General features: G+C 40.2%; 1 protein-coding gene across 1 annotated transcript; it reads right to left on the reverse strand.

Annotated features, from left to right (window-relative positions):
• Positions 1–8,190: 8,190 nt before the first annotated feature.
• On the reverse strand, positions 8,191–15,115 carry LOC139966084 (UDP-glucuronosyltransferase 2C1-like). The gene is made up of 4 exons (XM_071968776.1): positions 13,947–15,115; positions 11,885–12,104; positions 10,112–10,331; positions 8,191–8,943 (listed from the first exon to the last, which is right to left on the reverse strand). The coding sequence occupies exons 1-4, from the start codon at positions 14,823–14,825 to the stop codon at positions 8,670–8,672; spliced, it is 1,593 nt and encodes a 530-aa protein (XP_071824877.1). The 5' UTR covers positions 14,826–15,115; the 3' UTR covers positions 8,191–8,669.
• Between the last annotated feature and the right edge of the window lie 2,178 nt (positions 15,116–17,293).

Raw genomic sequence — 17,293 nt, forward strand, 5'->3', positions numbered from 1 at the left:
TGTAAGAAAGGGTTCTATAGCTTCTTCCACTTCTTATTTTAAAGGCATTGAAGACTCGCCCAAAACAGCGTGCCGCCATCTTTAAAAAGTTAACTTTCCGTTGCTTGCAAGTGAAGTTTTTCTCTTGTCGCTACAAAATGCAGACAATATACGTGAAACGTGATACCTTGTTATCTTTAGCTGGACCTGAAATGTCCATCGCTGTATCGTTTGTACACTGTGCTGTGGGTATTGACCGCAGCTGTATGTACTGACTGTACACTAGTGTCTAATTACCGACGGTAGCAAGCTGTGTGTGTATTTTCCGGGATCAGTGGTGGCGTCTAACACTTCTGTTACACCTCATTCGATGCTAGGTCAGATTACCGGCATCAGACGTTTCTTTTTGTGCGAGTCTTCACACCCTTTAATCGTGAAATTTCTTTCTATCTACTTTTATAGGAGAAAGAGGGGTTGGTGAAGGTGTACTAATGAATTCTACGTATATAGGAAAGTGTTAACTGACTTTTTGGCAGAAGATCAATGTGGAAATGGTCGCTGCGGTTGTAATGAGCGGTTTACGATAGACACAGCTGCATTCGCCGTATAACAAGAAAGAGTTGTGTAACTGCATTATAAAGTTTAAAGATTCTTTTCAAAACGTAGGTACTGCAATTACAACTTGAAGGAGTAGATGGAGGGGGAGAGATGGGCGAGTGTGTGGGGTGGGGGTGGGTAGTTTGAGTCACTTTGCCTCTGTCGTAATCAAGGGCGGCGGAACCGGGGGGGCACAGGGGGCACGTGCCCCCCCCCCCACTTTTCCTCAGGTTAAAAATGTGCCCTTTTTCTACATAAAAATTGAGGTGTCTCAAGTTGGCAATTAGAGGCCAGGGAACCAGAATGAACACTCGGGAAGGGCCGTTTCCGGCCATCTGAGGGGTTTGTAAAACCAAAAATTTTTCTTGTACGCTCCGCGCCAACCGATGGTGGCGCTCCGCTCAGATAGTCGTGCATACAACTTTGCAAATCCTGGCTACGCCCCTGACTTTTAATGAATTTCTGTGGGTCAAACTCAAAGCTATTTCGAATGGAAAAAAATGGTTACGATATTAACAAGAAATAATCTCTAATTCGGAAGATTCCTACACTAGCAACTAGCATGATTTCACCTCATTTTGTCTCAAAAGAAAACTTGTTCCTTGTTTCCCAATTTGCACATTGGATAGTGCAGTGCTATATGCATATTTTTCTTGAGGGGGGGGGGGGGGCGTTGATGGAGTGATGTGTATACGCAAATAAGATAATACAATAAGAGTTATAAAGGGTACTAAATATAAGGCTGTATCAGTCCAATCGAATTTCTGCAAAGTGCCCTTTGATGTCGGTGCCCCCCCAGATTAATAGTGCTTCCGCCGCCCTTGGTCGTAATCACCCTTTCCCCTTCCCACCGGAGGCCATAATATTATATATATATATTTGGGAGTTTAAACAGCGGTACCAGCTCCATTCGTCCAGTAAACACTTATCACAGTTAGGATTTTGTCTATTTTCCATTTCAGTTTATTTATTTATTTACGATTTCGGTGACATTTGCTTATTTTTTTTCATCACTATACATCCCATATAAATGCATTTCAATGGTTTGAGTACTCGATGGTTTGATTTCACACCAGACACACAGTGAGTCTATACAGGGAACAACTCCCTGGTCTATACTTGTATTCTTGCATATTTAAATGTACTCAGTACTCGACCTTTTGCACTCGCATTCGTACTCGTAGGCCCTACAAGAACTCACTCAAACGAAGGGAAATTAGTCTTGTACTCGCTTTACAAGTCTGTATCATATAAAAAAATATAAAAAATCTTTCCATTTTTTTTTTTATAAAGTTGTCATTTTTGCAAGTGCAAGTTTAAGAATGCACAAAAACTATCAAAAACCTCAGGGTAGGACCGTGTTTTATTTGATCAATTACAAACTTATGCATTTGGAATATTTAGTAATAATGTCAAAACTGCTCACTTAACGTAGATACACTGGCTTTCAAATTAAGGCCTTAACTTACACACCTGTAATTCTCTATCGTTCTAAATTTACTATGCGAGTGGCCATAGGCACAAAGCACGTTTTCGTTAGTCGGGTTGAGTTAACACCGTAGTAGCAACCCACTCTCGTATGCTTCTAAATTCTTCCTTCTTTGCTGCCACAAGTGCGCCCCCGTTCTGGAAATTACAGCCTATCTAACGATCGTGTATTATAATTTACATGACGAGCGCCATCTATTCGCAAATATCTGAACCACATCATGCGTTTTTGTTTTGTTGCTTATTCTACTATGAGCACGTGCTCAATTGCTCATCTGAAATACTCCCTATTGCTCACGGTGTGCTCTTTTGCTCTTTGAGTCACTCATTTTGTGTTCGCTTTCACACAGTTAAGGTGTGCTCTAAACAATGCACTTTACCCTCCTTATGACAATACCAGTCCATCATGACGAAATGAAGCTCCTATCAAATCTAGTGGCGACTTAACGAATATGCGTGTCACTAAAACCGGGCAAAAATAAATAAATAAATAAATAAATAAATAAATAAAAGCCAAAGAAAACAATGTCAACGCATGCAAGTTTAGTATCTCCCTCCTAAATATATGAGCCTACTTACCGTGAATAAAACCAGACCGTCAAAGTGGAGACTGATATCATCCTTAGTGAATATGCACGTTACGAAAACGGGTAAAAACAAATCAATACAAAATAGACACAAAGATACAGATTGCATGTTTACCGGAGAAAAGCCTGCTCTTTCTGTAATATTTGGTGGCCCTAAAAAGAGCCGTTGAATTCGATCAATCTCTTTCATCTTGAATGACCTTGGTTCCAATGTATGGTATCATCTGGATATATTATCTAACATTCCCTTCTGCAGTTTTTGTACCATGTAACGTGGCGTGGGATTGCCTGCCGGGTGAGATCTTTGGTAGCTACATCTAAGCTATAGGGAATATGGGTATATGTTACAAAGTGGGATTGCCCTGGTGAGAAATTGATATCGCACGTCCAAGCAATGCATCTAAAATATATCCCAAAATATGATACACGATCCTTTCTTACTCACTAGTATGGGCGATCTCACATGTCAAAAGACATGCCCAGTGTATACTAGTATATAAGTACTCATATAGGTACTGTACTGGTGGGCGATCAGTACATATATTAATACATAGATATCATAATACATCCAATAATGGTTGGGAATGCCCTTGGACTTTAATGGCTACATCTTATAATAGGGCATCGGGGTACGTCCAAAATTGCCCGGGTGAGATCTTTGGTGGCTACATCTAATTTATAGGGAATCTTTGTACGGCACAAACTGGGATTGCCCGGGTGAGATCTTGGGTGGCTACATGTAATAGGGGAATCTTGGTACACCCCAAATTGGGATTACCCGGGTGCGATCTGGGGCCCTCTCTCCTATACTGGCCACATGCCTCTGTTTAGTTTCCTTGCAACGAAGATTATGAAACTAAAGGAATAAAATAACAGAAAATTAGGCAGTTACTCCCTGTACAACATCAATGTGCATAACTATAAGCTACTGTTTATTCAAAAGTAAAATTGGCCATTAAGGAAAGGCTTGTAAAATGGTCAATCTTTGATGGATTTTGGTGGGAGTTGCAGCTATTTTCATGATTTCTAATGCCTATTACAGTGATAAGGACGATGATTTTCATACGTGTCCGTAGACCTCTAATGATTTCAACCTATTTATTGGCCAGTCAACAATCGATCAGCACCAGGCGCGTAGCCAGGGGGGCAAACGGGGCGACCGCCCCCCTTGAGCATATTTTTTGTATGTTTTTATGATATCGCTAGCATAATTTCAAGCTTTTATGTAACTTACAAGGCACGGAAAGTGCCATTTCCAGCGATCTGGGAGGCATTTTCAGCCACAATTTTCTTGTACGCGTATAGCGTGGCGCTACGCTTAGATAGTTTCAATGCAGAATCTACGGCTCTGATAGTTTGCCTACAGGTTCGCCCCTCCCTTGGCAAATTCCTGGCTACGCGCTTGATCAGCACCGTTCAGGTAGATGGGTCCACCTTTGCCTGCGTAACAGTTTACGAATATTGATGCGTCAATTGGCACAAATACGCGTTAATAATGCAAGTACAAATAACCAGGGCCATGCATGGAGTCAGAAGAGCCAAGTAAATCCTATAATTGAAGCCGGGCGACAACCGGGCTTATATTAAGACATAATATCAAAGTGTTGTGATATCGAAGTGTTGTGAGGATGTACTTTTGAACATAAAAAGATACAGTCAAGTTTCAGCAAATTTTCGCTAAGGAATCAGATTCACATTTAACAGAAAATTCCACCCCTGAGATTCTTATACTGGTTTGACGTAACAATAACTTGGACGCATAAGAAAGAAGAAAAAAAAAGTTGGCAACACTTAACGTCCAAGCTTTTCAACACTGTTTTTCTTCATTACTACAAACTCCGCCACCCCCCGCCCCCATCCCTCCTGTCCCTATGGTTACTACAATTTTTCCTATATGGGTATACAACACGTACAGCTATGTATAGTTTGGCATTAACATACAAGCAACAAAAACTTTTTTGGGGGGGCTAAATTAAAATTTCCAGCAAATTTTAGTACGTGCACAAGTGTGACCTTTACCTGCTTTGATCACGTGACCTTTGGCCTTTTTAATTACTGAATGCACTGAAGGTATATGTAGTCTGTGGTATATCTTACTTGTGTTGAAAGATTGCCCGTATCATTATGTCGATATACGTGTATTGGCCAAGCTGCTGTTTTGGGGGTTATTTGACTCTGACCTTTGACCCCAGTGCCCACCAAGTTTGGAGCCAATCGGCCATACGGTTTAGGAGTTCGTGACACTTTTAGCACACACACTCACATAGCCTACATTACGCTTTGACCACCCCATGTTATTGTGCCAGCCTATGGTACCCCTTTTTAAGGCGGACCAACCCACCAAGTTCACCCGTTTCACATAGTATCATACATTAATATTGTTTCATCATAATATAATATAAAACATCCACAATTATATTGTTGCATATATATCTGCTTGGTACAATGATATATTATGCAAACAATGATATTGTTCATTTTGTTTAATGTTACAGTACAATAGTATTACTATTCGTGATATGCTGATGCCATTCAAGTGAATTAATAATATTACAAATTCATACTTGAAGCCAGTTAATAAAGCTTTCCAATATATCAGTTCTTGATATCACGAATTTAATTCTTGATTGCATTATTTGGTTAAGAGTTTAAATGTTTCATTTAATGATACCTGAAATAATAAATTTTCACGATATCATAATTTGAATGACGGACTTAATGACATCATCAATGATTTCATTAGAATAATAAATGGTGAATAAATTTTTTTTTACAACGGTTGGCAAGTCTATATAAAAAGAAAAAAAACCTGCTAATGTAATTAAAATAGAAATAACCAACAGTTAAGCTAATTGGTACAATACACATTGTGAAAGTATTTAACTGTATAAACTATACCGGCACATTTATTGAACTCAGTCTGTCGTGAAGTACACATCATCTAACCCTATCCTTGATCTGTGAAATTATACTCAAGTGCTTTGATTATTTCTAGCACCATTGACTAATTAGTAAAGGACTCTTAATGCCCTCAAAATTCCAAAGATATAGACTATCGACTGAAGACCAGTACAAGCAGAATTCAACAAGGGCTATGTGCAGTGATGGGCGCCTACAAACGCATGTTCAGGTATAGCACACGCCCATTAAAAGCCCCATTGACTTACACACTAAATCACAAAAGTAATGTGGTCTCTAAGTCTAGATAGAAGTTTTCACTAGCTAAACGCTACCCATCACCGGATAGCTGACAAGTTGGCCTTTCATGGCACTATCAATTTTCCGTATCATGACCATGTAGATTTTTTGCTATCCGAGCCGGAAGTTTTCGTCACTTGTAAACAAACCTCTTAACTCAGTGGTAAACAAATTTCCTACGCTGCTCCTGGGAGGCCTAAAGGGGTCTAAAATTGCCTCAATTGACCCAATTTTCTCACCACATGTACTTCCATTCATGCTCTTCAACATGCAAGCCACAAAAAACTAGATTATGATTGATAACAGGTCACAAAAGATGTTCTCCTGCTGCTTTTTGGCACTTTTCCTGAAGTAGAACAATCGAGCGGATTGATATAGACTTTAATAGGAGTATGCCACCTTCAGAAGATAGTCCGGTGGTATAGTCTTGTCAAGACCCTAGTATGAACAGCCTAGTGTACCTTTCCTTTTTCACAAAGTTATCTTCCCGTCTCTATTTGCTGTACTGCCCAAATAACGCCCGCGACAAAGCTTTAGATTGATGACTAGGACAGATCCTCGGGCCTGTATAATACATTGGGCAAGCACATTCGTGGTAGGCAGAAACGGACTCTGAGGCATGTACAGTTTGTACGCGAGAAAAAAAAAGAGTATTACAAACGACTTGGCCAAGACTAGTCCGATGGTAGACAACGTAACATTTATCCTAAAACCGCTAAAAAGAGATCAAATATTCCAACTGTTATATCCGACAACTCCATCTCAATCTAGGCTATTATCCCGAAGTTGAAACTACAGGGAAACAATCGCAGTATGTGATGTCATCACGGCTTAAGTTTTTTTCTTGAATTAACCGGCTTGAAATTTGATACATTTTGGAAAGTTTTGCTGTTAGATTTCTCTGTTTTCATATATGAGTATATAATAAGTCACTAATGTAATGAGGCTGTGTCAGTCATTGTAATACAAGTCAAGACAAAGATCAAGGCGAGACCAAGGAGCAACAGTCAATTTTGTTTTTAACAGAGGCTCATCATTGAGCAGGCACTTTTAGTGACCATAAACAGAATCAAATATGGACAATGTTAGATTCAAACACACCACGGGTGCACTCTGTACAAATGTATCACGTGACTGAGGAGTAGGTAATAAGTCAGATCGATATGCTCAAGAATGCCATTGGGAATGCCATTGGGAATGCCAATGGGAATGCCAATGGGAATGCCAATGGGAATGCCATTGGAAATGCCAATGGGAATGCCAATGGGAATGCCATTGGGAATGCCAATGGGAATGCCAATGGGAATGCCAATGGGAATGCCATTGGGAATGCCAATGGGAATGCCAATGGGAATGCCATTGGGAATGCCAATGGGAATGCCAATGGGAATGCCAATGGGAATGCCATTGGGAATGCCAATGGGAATGCCATTGGGAATGCCATTGGGAATGCCAATGGGAATGCCAATGGGAATGCCATTGGGAATGCCAATGGGAATGTCAATGGGAATGCCAATGGGAATGCCAATGGGAATGCCAATGGGAATGCCAATGGGAATGCCATTGGGAATGCCATTGGGAATGCCAATGGGAATGCCATTGGGAATGCCAATGGGAATGCCAATGGGAATGCCAATGGGAATGCCATTGGGAATGCCAATGGGAATGCCAATGGGAATGCCATTGGGAATGCCAATGGGAATGCCAATGGGAATGCCAATGGGAATGCCATTGGGAATGCCAATGGGAATGCCAATGGGAATGCCATTGGGAATGCCAATGGGAATGCCAATGGGAATGCCATTGGGAATGTCAATGGGAATGCCATTGGGAATGCCATTGGGAATGCCAATGGGAATGCCAATGGGAATGCCATTGGGAATGCCAATGGGAATGTCAATGGGAATGCCAATGGGAATGCCAATGGGAATGCCATTGGGAATGCCATTGGGAATGCCAATGGGAATGCCAATGGGAATGCCAATGGGAATGCCAATGGGAATGCCATTGGGAATGCCAATGGGAATGCCAATGGGAATGTCATTGGGAATGCCAATGGGAATGCCATTGGGAATGCCATTGGGAATACCATTGGGAATGCCAATGGGAATGCCAATGGGAATGTCATTGGGAATGCCAATGGGAATGTCATTTGGGAATGCCTCAAGAATGGCCCCAAGATTGGCCAAGAACTAAAACTGCCATTTGAGAATGATTCAAGAGCCACCCTAACATTGGCCAAGTGTAACACCTTATAAGATCGACCCTACGATAAGTCATATGCGCCTATCGCATTGACTGTTTGAAGGAGTGGTTGAATAAAGGAACCATTGACACTCTGTTTTCGTTTCATTAATTTTTTTAAATTTTAATACTTAAACAACATGTGATTTTCAAATTTCCCAGAGGTTTATTTCAATTACCTTAAACCATATTCGACAAATTAGAAGCAGCGGGCGTACAGAACGTTATTTTCCATATAGAATAACATACTAACATAGAAACATTTTTTTTTGTAAAGAAAAGTTATCCTCTCTTTCATAGATCAAACAAACAAACATGATAATATATTATAGCCTATACTCAGATTGCTATTCCCTCTCCGTTTACATGCTAAAATAGAAGCCGACATCGACACGTCGACACATATGAAATAACCGAAAATACCGCATCTCCGTCGACTGATGTTTTTATGATAAATAATGCCAATATAATACCTCACCCCACCCAGCGTAGAAATGAAAAGAAAAAAATAGAATAAGGTAGAAAGGAACGGTTTCTCTTTTCAGCGTTTTAAAGGAAATTGCACTGGAAACAAAATTATCGGCAGATTGTCTTGCTATGGATACGTTTACAAAAACAAGCACCAAATAAGCATTGAAGGCACTTTATTATTATGCAAATGACCACACAACAAAGTAACCAAACGTCCAGCAAATATTCCTGGATTATTCCCATCTCGGCGACTTTCGCTCTCATGAGACGGTTACCGCGATGTCGTAAGATGTATTCTACCCAGAATGCACCTCTCTCCGGAGCAGATACGGTATTATCTCGGTAAACGGCAGAGAGATACTGCGCACGCGCATGATATCTGTATAATGAAAGGGAGAATGGACAGGTTGAAGATATTGTTTGTCGTAACACGTAAACATAAGTTAAATCTCTGAGTTTTGTAAGCTGAGGTAAAGGGGTAAGGGGTAAGTGGGTAATTCAACCCTACTAAATGGAAATCTGCATATTTCATGTAGGGTCCGTAAACTGACAAAGTAACATTTACAGGCTTAGGCCTTACGTTCTGTCTACGCACAGGAAAACATTCATCAATCATCCAAATGGTGTAACATTTTTACCTCTTTTTTTTCTTCCAAGATATTTTCATAGTAATAGTTGTCAAATCATTTAATCCGTCTAACAAAAGTAGAGTAGCGCAAACGGGTTAGGCTGGGGGGGGGGGCTGTTGGTGTGGTGGTTTACCCTTTTTTTTACGAAAATGCAGCTCCAAATTTGATTTGTCTTCATGATGAGGTTCCATTTGAGGTATTACCCAGCTAATCGGTGTACACCTGAGGTGGATTTTGATTGGCTGAATAAACATATGAACATTCATTCAGTGCGTTTATATTTATAATATACTACGGGTCGTTTTCCTTATGCAATGTTATTTTTGATAGTATCTTCAGTATATAGCGATAATTTTCTCCCCTGAGGTTGGTCGCAACGTTCTTTTGAAGCTTAAAAAACAAGTGACAAATAATTTCTAATTAATAGAATACTTTATGGACAATGTTGATGGCTTACATCATTTTCACAGCCGATATATCTTAACATCTATAGAGTACGAAAGTTTTTGGCAACTTAATCTTAATCTCTTTTTGCCAACAAATATGTCCTTTAACCAGAGTTTTGTAACGGTTGAGGGAGGAAAAAACTACTTCCGATTTGTACGTTACGGCACACACACACAGCGGTATTTAGACACTAGTGTACAGTCAGTACATACAGCTGCGGTCAATACCCACATCACAGTATACAAGCGATACAGCGATGGACATCTCAGGTCCAGCTAAAGATAACAAGGTATCACGTTTCACTACTGTCTGCATTTTGTAGCGACACGAAAAAAAACGTCACTTGCAGGCAACAGAAAGTTAACTTTTTCAGATGGCCGCATGCGGTTTGGGGCGAGTATTCAATGCCTTGAATGGTTCTTTATGACACGTCTTTGTTTCCACAATTTCTGGCACTAAATGTCTACTTACTTCGGATCATTTAAAACTTCTGCCGTGACTTGATAGAGCGTCTCATTGGTCACTGTGGATAACTCTATCACCAATCCCATCCCACTAGACATCATGCGGTAAGCTACGTCAGTCTGATCACCGAATATCGGGATACCGATTATCGGCACACCGTGATATAAAGCTTCAAATGCACCGTTGTTACCACAGTGATAGACGAGAGCGCGGGTTTTTGGATGAGCTATGGCGACGGAAAACAAATATGAAAAAAAAAAAAACCGAACAGTATATTATACGAGTTTGATGTTCATGACATGTCTAACGGAAAAGAGGAGAATGTGAAATATTAAATTAGTTCACTTTTAAATGTAATAAGATTTTAAGATTTTGTGGCCAGGAGAGAATGGCAAGCCAAGTCCCCTTCGTATTTTCCTCTCGTCCTCCTCAACTCACAAATATGTAAAAACTAGGAAATAAAAGGAGTAGAGAGGGCCGGCCCAGATCGCACCCGGGCAATCCCAATTTGGGAAGTACCCAGATTCCAGATGTACCCGCCAAAGATCGCACCCGTGCAAACCCAACTTGTGTTGTACCCCCAATAAGGCGTAGCCACTATGATCGCACCCGGGCAATCCTTCTTTGTAACGTACCCGGATTCCCATATTAGATGTACCCTCCAAAGATCTCACCCGTGGAATCCCACTTTGTAACGGATCCAAAGTCCCTATAACTGAGATGTAGCCACCAAAGATCGCACACATTGGTGTATTGATCGCCCACCAGTACCAGTACACTGGCCATGTATTTTGAAAAGTGAGATCGCCCATACTAATGAGTAAGAAAGGATCGTGTATCATATTATGGGATATATTTTAGATGCATTGCTTAGACGTGCGATATCAATTTCTCACAAGGGCAATCCCACTTTGTAACGTATACCCATATTCTCTATAACTTAGATGTAGCTACCAAAGATCTCACCCGGGCAATCACACGCCACATTACATGGTACAAAAACTGCAGAAGGGAATGTTAGATAATATATCCAGATGATACCATACATTGGAACCAAGGTCATTCAAGATGAAAGAGATTGATCGAATTCAACGGCTCTTTTAAGGGCCACCAAATATTAAAGAAAGAGCAGCCGTTTTTCCGGTTAACATTCAATCTGCGTCTTTGTGTCTATTTTTTATTGATTTGTTTTTACCCGTGTTCATAACGTGCATATTCACTAAGGATGATATCTGTCTCAACTTTGACGGTCTGGTTTTATTCACGGTAAGTATAGGCTCATATATTTAGGAGGGAGATACTAAACTTGCATGCGTTGACATTGTTTTCTTTGGCTTTTATTTATTAATTTTTGCCCCATTTTTGAGCACGCGCTCAATTGCTCATCTCAACGACTCTCTTTTGCTCTTCGAGTCACTCATTTTGTGCTCGCGTGCTTATCACATGAACCACATCGTGCGTTTTTGTTTTGTTGCTTATTCTACTATGAGCACGTGCTCAAGTGCTCATCAAAACGACTCTCTTTTGATCACGGTGTGCTCCTTTGCTCTTTGAGTCACTCATTTTGTGTTCGGTTTCACACAGTTAAGGGTGTGCTTCTAAACAATGCTCTTTTACCCTCATTACCAGTCCGTCATGACGTAATGAAGCTCCTATCTAATCTAGTGGCGACTTAACGACTATGCGTGTAATTAAAATGGGGCAGAAAAATAAAGAAATAAAGAAATAGGCCCTAAATTATCACTTATATACTTTTTGTACAGAATGAACACATCTTACCGACTAGATCTTTCTGAGGAATCCATTTTTTAAGGTAAGTGTTGTTACCAATGACACGAGGAGGTGGGTTGGGTTCCTTCCAAATGACGAGTTGAGGAAGTCTGGCAAAGCTTGCCGACATGGCGTCAGCTTGTTCTTGTGATACTCCGTCAACTACTGTACCCATAGATACGACCAGGACACCTTCAGCGCCAGCCTTGTCGAAGATCATTTGGTATTCCTAGTACGTCAAAAAGACAACAACCGATATAGATATTTACAACCTGTCACAGTTAAAATTACATGGTAACCACCACATGGAAATACTCAATATTATAGGTATAGGCTATAGTCATGACCTGCACTAGTAACACAATCTCCTACATGTCATAACATGATAGGAAAGCAAAACTATTGAAGGACATCTAACATGATATCATGGCACAAGAACACTTCTATGATCAATGTTACGAACGACTTTATTCATTGTACGTGTATTCAGTATATACTGGTCAGGGTGATAAGTAGGTCACTCGTCGTGACTGACAACTTGTGCGTTTTTTTTCAGGAAGCTACGAGAAATGATGGCGCTATTCGGTATTAGCGAGTACAAATTTCCAGAACATACGGGAAGTTATTTTTAGCAGGTGACCGGATATCGTCGACTAATGAACGATGCACTATCAGTCGTATCTTCGAGACATGGATGGTTCTCGATGTTTTTCCGTCAGGATTCCTGGAAAAGAACTTTCGGGAGATTCAACCCGGCTATATATAAGAAGAGATATTTTCGGTGATGAGGAGTTTAGTTTTCCGATCTATTGTGAAAAGAAATTCATCTGAGATAAAAGATTAATAATCGAGGGGACGGACGGAGGAACCGGTGGACTGTTTGTTTATTAGATTGGTGCGTCGTTTAACCGGGACAGGCGTGACTTCGGCAGAGTTTTTCGGAGTTCACCCAGGAGGAAGCCATCCTTGGGATACAAACGTTGAGTCGAATTGGACCAGCGGGGAACGGTTTTGCTCCTGACCAAGTCACGGGATACCAACCTACGAGGGAGAATCCCGACATCGTTGTTGGTGACGCAAGGAGGTCAGAACAGCTACGAAAGGAACCGAGAGCCGGCACGCGCCGCGTAAGATAAGTTAAGTAATCTTTTAAAAATTTAACGGCCGTATAATATTGGAAAATCTGTCTGTAATATTCCAAATTTCTAATACCAATAATCCTTGTACAAATCAGTAGAGATCGTATCATTGTAAATATATCGTTTTTGTTAACTTTCAGAAACATCTCAGTAGTCTTTTGGTCCTTTGAGTTTACTTCCCTGAATCTATCTAAAATTTTATTTTTATCGGCTTTGAAGGCCAAAGGAAAAACCCGGGGTCGCAACAGAGGGGGCGCTAGAAGGTGCCATTTTGTTTTATCCCACGGAAGTTGTGACAATCAACCTCTTGGAAAAGGTAGGGATCCAAAAAAAAAGAGTAAAGATAAATCTACACATTCAAACAACCATATTTAGAGTTAGGATCAAGGTATTGGGAAGGAGTTTTGATCTAAGAGTGTGGAATATTTTCATTTCCACGTAAGTCTTGCGTTGTCGAAATATCGCCCTTTTAAGTCACCATCTACAGTATGTGTGATGTGTACATAACCTTCTCCCTCCATAACTCTACTACGGAATGCCATATGTATCAAAAATGTCCAAAACTATATAAGCATGTCCAAAATAATATAAGCATGTCCAAATTTATATAAGCATGTCCAAAAATATATAAGCATGTCCAAATTTATATAAACATATCGAAACTAATATAAGTATGTCCAAAAAAAATATGAGCATGCCCAAAATAATATGAGAGTGTCGAAAAATTATATGAACATGTCGAATGTTTATATAAATTTGGACATGCTTATATATTTTTGGACATGCTTATATTTTTTTGGACATGCTTATATAGTTTTGGACATTTTCGATACATATGGCATTCCGTACTCTACTTCTTCTCGCCCCCTCTCATCACATCCCATTCCCTGCCTTCATTGGTCAAGTAATTTTTTGAATATTGTGTAATATACCTGGCTTAGTGGTTCTGGCTCTTCGATATTCAGACCACCAACTAAACCCATATTTGGCAAGAAAGGTCGCGGGGTATCAGTGGTGAAATCTGCATTGGTTAACCATATATCGGAGAGACCAAATGTTATCGTAGGATAATGAGACACGGATGAACTGTAAGAAGAAGTCACAACTCCCATCAACGGATCCAACACTGCCGAGAAGAATATCACAGCTCCATAAATAAAAACTGTGTTGTAAGTCCTCCAAAAGAAAGACAATGGCTTACGATGATGGGTTCTGATCATAAAGCCAGGTAAAACTGAAGGTATATTTGGCGCTCTTATCCAGGAATTTGTCAAAGATGAAGTTGCTGTCGTTGAAATTAGACCATGAGGTATGCCCGGCATTTTTTGTACCAAAACCTGTTGCCAGAGGAAATTCGCGTCAGTCATGATCAGATCGAACCTAGATGACATGATTTCGTCATTCAATTCTACATCACATAGAAGATCTTCGGATGACTTAAGAAAATCATCTGCGACGGCCTTGATTAGTTGAAAGAGCAAACTAGTCGAGTCAGACTCAATGGTGACGTCCTGCGCCAGTTGCTCGGCGTCGACGATCAAAGATTTTCGGCTACAACCTTTGCGAATGTGAAGAAAAGAGAATATGTCTCGATATTGCGATGCAGCTGGGTAGCTATGGTACGGCTCTGGCAGAAGGAAGGTGATATTGTACCCACGTGAACTTAGAACTCTGGCAACAGCAGCAGCACTTTTGAAATGACTTGTACCAGGTTGTTCAAATACCATCAATATCTTTGCATTTTGTTTACCCGACGTGGCCACTGCCCATACTGCGATGATAGAAAGACATAACAAACTACGGAATGACATGATTATAAAATGTTTAATTGGCTGTCCAAATAGGAGTAAAAGCTCATAAACCAGACAAAGATTTGACTTTCGATTGTAGCCAATATAGTAGACTATAGTCGTCTCGGCTCCATACACATCCAAGATGTATTTTGAAAAGTTCCTGACGAAATCCGATAAAATCGCTTGAGAGGTTGAAAACGCAAATCCGCGTACTTCCTTAGGTTAAATCACACACACAATGACGCTAAGATATTTTCACCATGTCTTCCCATGTTAGAGTTTAAACCTTAAATAAATTTAACGAAGTAAGGGTAGGTCTACCAGCCAGTTATGGCAAAATATCAATTGGCCTTCATTTGATGTATTGTGCACATGCAGGTAAGTAGGCTACATTTCAGCCGATTCACATAGGGATTAAAGGCCCGGTCACACTACAGCGATATTTTATCGGAATACGGTCCGATTTTTCCGATTTTAGGCCGAAGAGTGAGGTTTGTGGTAGTGAATGTAATGAATGCAGTGGAATATTCGAATACCTACTCCAAATCTGAGGGGTTCTGGAACTGACTACATTCTGAAGTGACGTCACATCGAAAACCGATAAAAATCGGAAGAGAAATCGGATAGCTATCCGATAAAAGGAAACGGAGTTAATATCAAAAGTTAGGAGAGGGCTATTCCACATCGGAATGGCTCAACAGATAGCAAATCAGGTCCATTATCACAGTGGCTAGAAGACCCGAACGAAAAACTGGCTGTTTCGATTCCTCCGGGAAAATCGGATAGTATTCCGATAAAAAATCGGTAAAGTGTGACCGGGCCTTTACAGTAGGTATTGTAAATCTGAAAGTTTTTGTACCAAAGTAAAAACTGGATCGTGCTGACAATTGATCTGATAAATCGGTAGCATGAGCTATAGGGATTACAGTAAGAACTGAGGATATGTGTAATCACAATAGGCTAAATCCCAAACAACTTGATGTGTTGGAATTACACATATATCCTCAGTTCTTACTATATACCTAATAGCACATGCTACCGATTTATAGCACGACCCAGTTTTTTACTGTGGTACAAAACTTTAAAATTTACAGTAGTAACTCTCTTCTCTGTGTGTATCGGGTGCACATTTATATACAGCTATAAAACAAACGAAAAATTGTGTGTTGGTCAAAGCTTTAAATTCGGTGGAAATGTACATGTCAATATGTCCTGGTGAGGTCATATAACAAAGATATATAGTATACCGGGTACATTGTAAATATATCTTATGGTTACCTCTAATTATGTCAATTTATGTAAGCACGATGCTTTTTGTACACAAACGTGAAATCATTTTTAAAACCTTCTTAAAGGCATTGAAGACTCGCCGCCCCAAACAGCGTGCCGCGCTCTGAAAAAAAGTTAACTTTCCGTTGCTTGCAAGTGAAGTTTTCTTCTTGTCGCTACAAAATGCAGACAATAATGGAACGTGATACCTTGTTATCTTTAATCTAGACCTGAGATGTCCATCGCTGCTATGTACACTGTGTTGTGGGTATTGACCGTAGCTGTGTGTATTGACTGTCATAGGCGTAGGAGCCCAGTTTGATTGGGGGGGGGGGGGGGTGTGCTGTAACGACTTGCCCGAAAACTATAACAAAAATTTTTCAAGCGCTTCGCGCGCGTTCAACATCTTAATCTCCATATCATGTAGCATGCATCGGTTATTGCATCACATGCCAATTACATACAATCATATGCCGTGTTATTACCCTTCCATATCGGTTATCATTTTTCGGGAAGTCATTACAATAAAAATGATTATATTAATATAAGTTTAATCATTGAAAAACACATTGCAATTTATTTTTCTTTCAGTAGGTGCCCGAAAAAATCTCCTCATATTGCCCGAATTTTCACAAAAATATTTGCCTTAGGGGGGGGGGGGGGGAGGGGCTGCAGCCTCATATACACTAGTGTCTAATTACCGACGGTAGCAAGCTGTGTGTATTTTCTGGTATCGATGGTGGTGTCTAACACTTCTGTTACACCTCTTTCGAAACTAGGTGTGATTACCGGCATGAGACGTTTCTTTGTGCGCGAGTCTTCACACTCTTTAAGCAGGGAGTTGTTATGCAACTCCCTGCTTTAAGTCAGAATTAGTTTTGCCATCAGGCGACCAGCATATACAACTACCAGTCAACTTCAATTATCTTCCAGTTTAATTTTCAAGGCCTTTGTACTTATAGTGCCATAGAAAAGTGATTGAAACAATAGCTCCATGGTCGAAGTTGGCGTCCAGTTGGTGGATGTGTTAGTTTATTGTATCGGCTATGGCAAGCCATGTGGGACAAACACTGCATAATATATCCGCGTATTAATTCGAATATACATGTGTTGTAGCCTACATGTGTAAAGTTTCGCTTTTTGAAGCGATCTCGCGAGCCCGCCAAGACATTTATCGTTGGTATATGTATACACAGCAAGAGCGAAAATGTTTTTTT

The sequence above is a fragment of the Apostichopus japonicus genome, chromosome 1, assembly GCF_037975245.1.
Source record: "Apostichopus japonicus isolate 1M-3 chromosome 1, ASM3797524v1, whole genome shotgun sequence".
NCBI classification, from domain to species: domain Eukaryota; kingdom Metazoa; phylum Echinodermata; class Holothuroidea; order Aspidochirotida; family Stichopodidae; genus Apostichopus; species Apostichopus japonicus.

Bases quoted from the DNA above. Each gene is read 5' to 3' on its own strand.
- LOC139966084 (XM_071968776.1), bottom strand. From the start codon at position 14,825: ATGTCATTCCGTAGTTTGTTATGTCTTTCTATCATCGCAGTATGGGCA. The intron at 12,105-13,946 runs GTATATTACACA...TTGACGTACTAG, and splicing joins AGCCAGAACCACTAAGCCAG to GAATACCAAATGATCTTCGA. The intron at 8,944-10,111 runs GTAAGTAGACAT...TTCATTATACAG, and splicing joins GAAGTTTTAAATGATCCGAA to ATATCATGCGCGTGCGCAGT.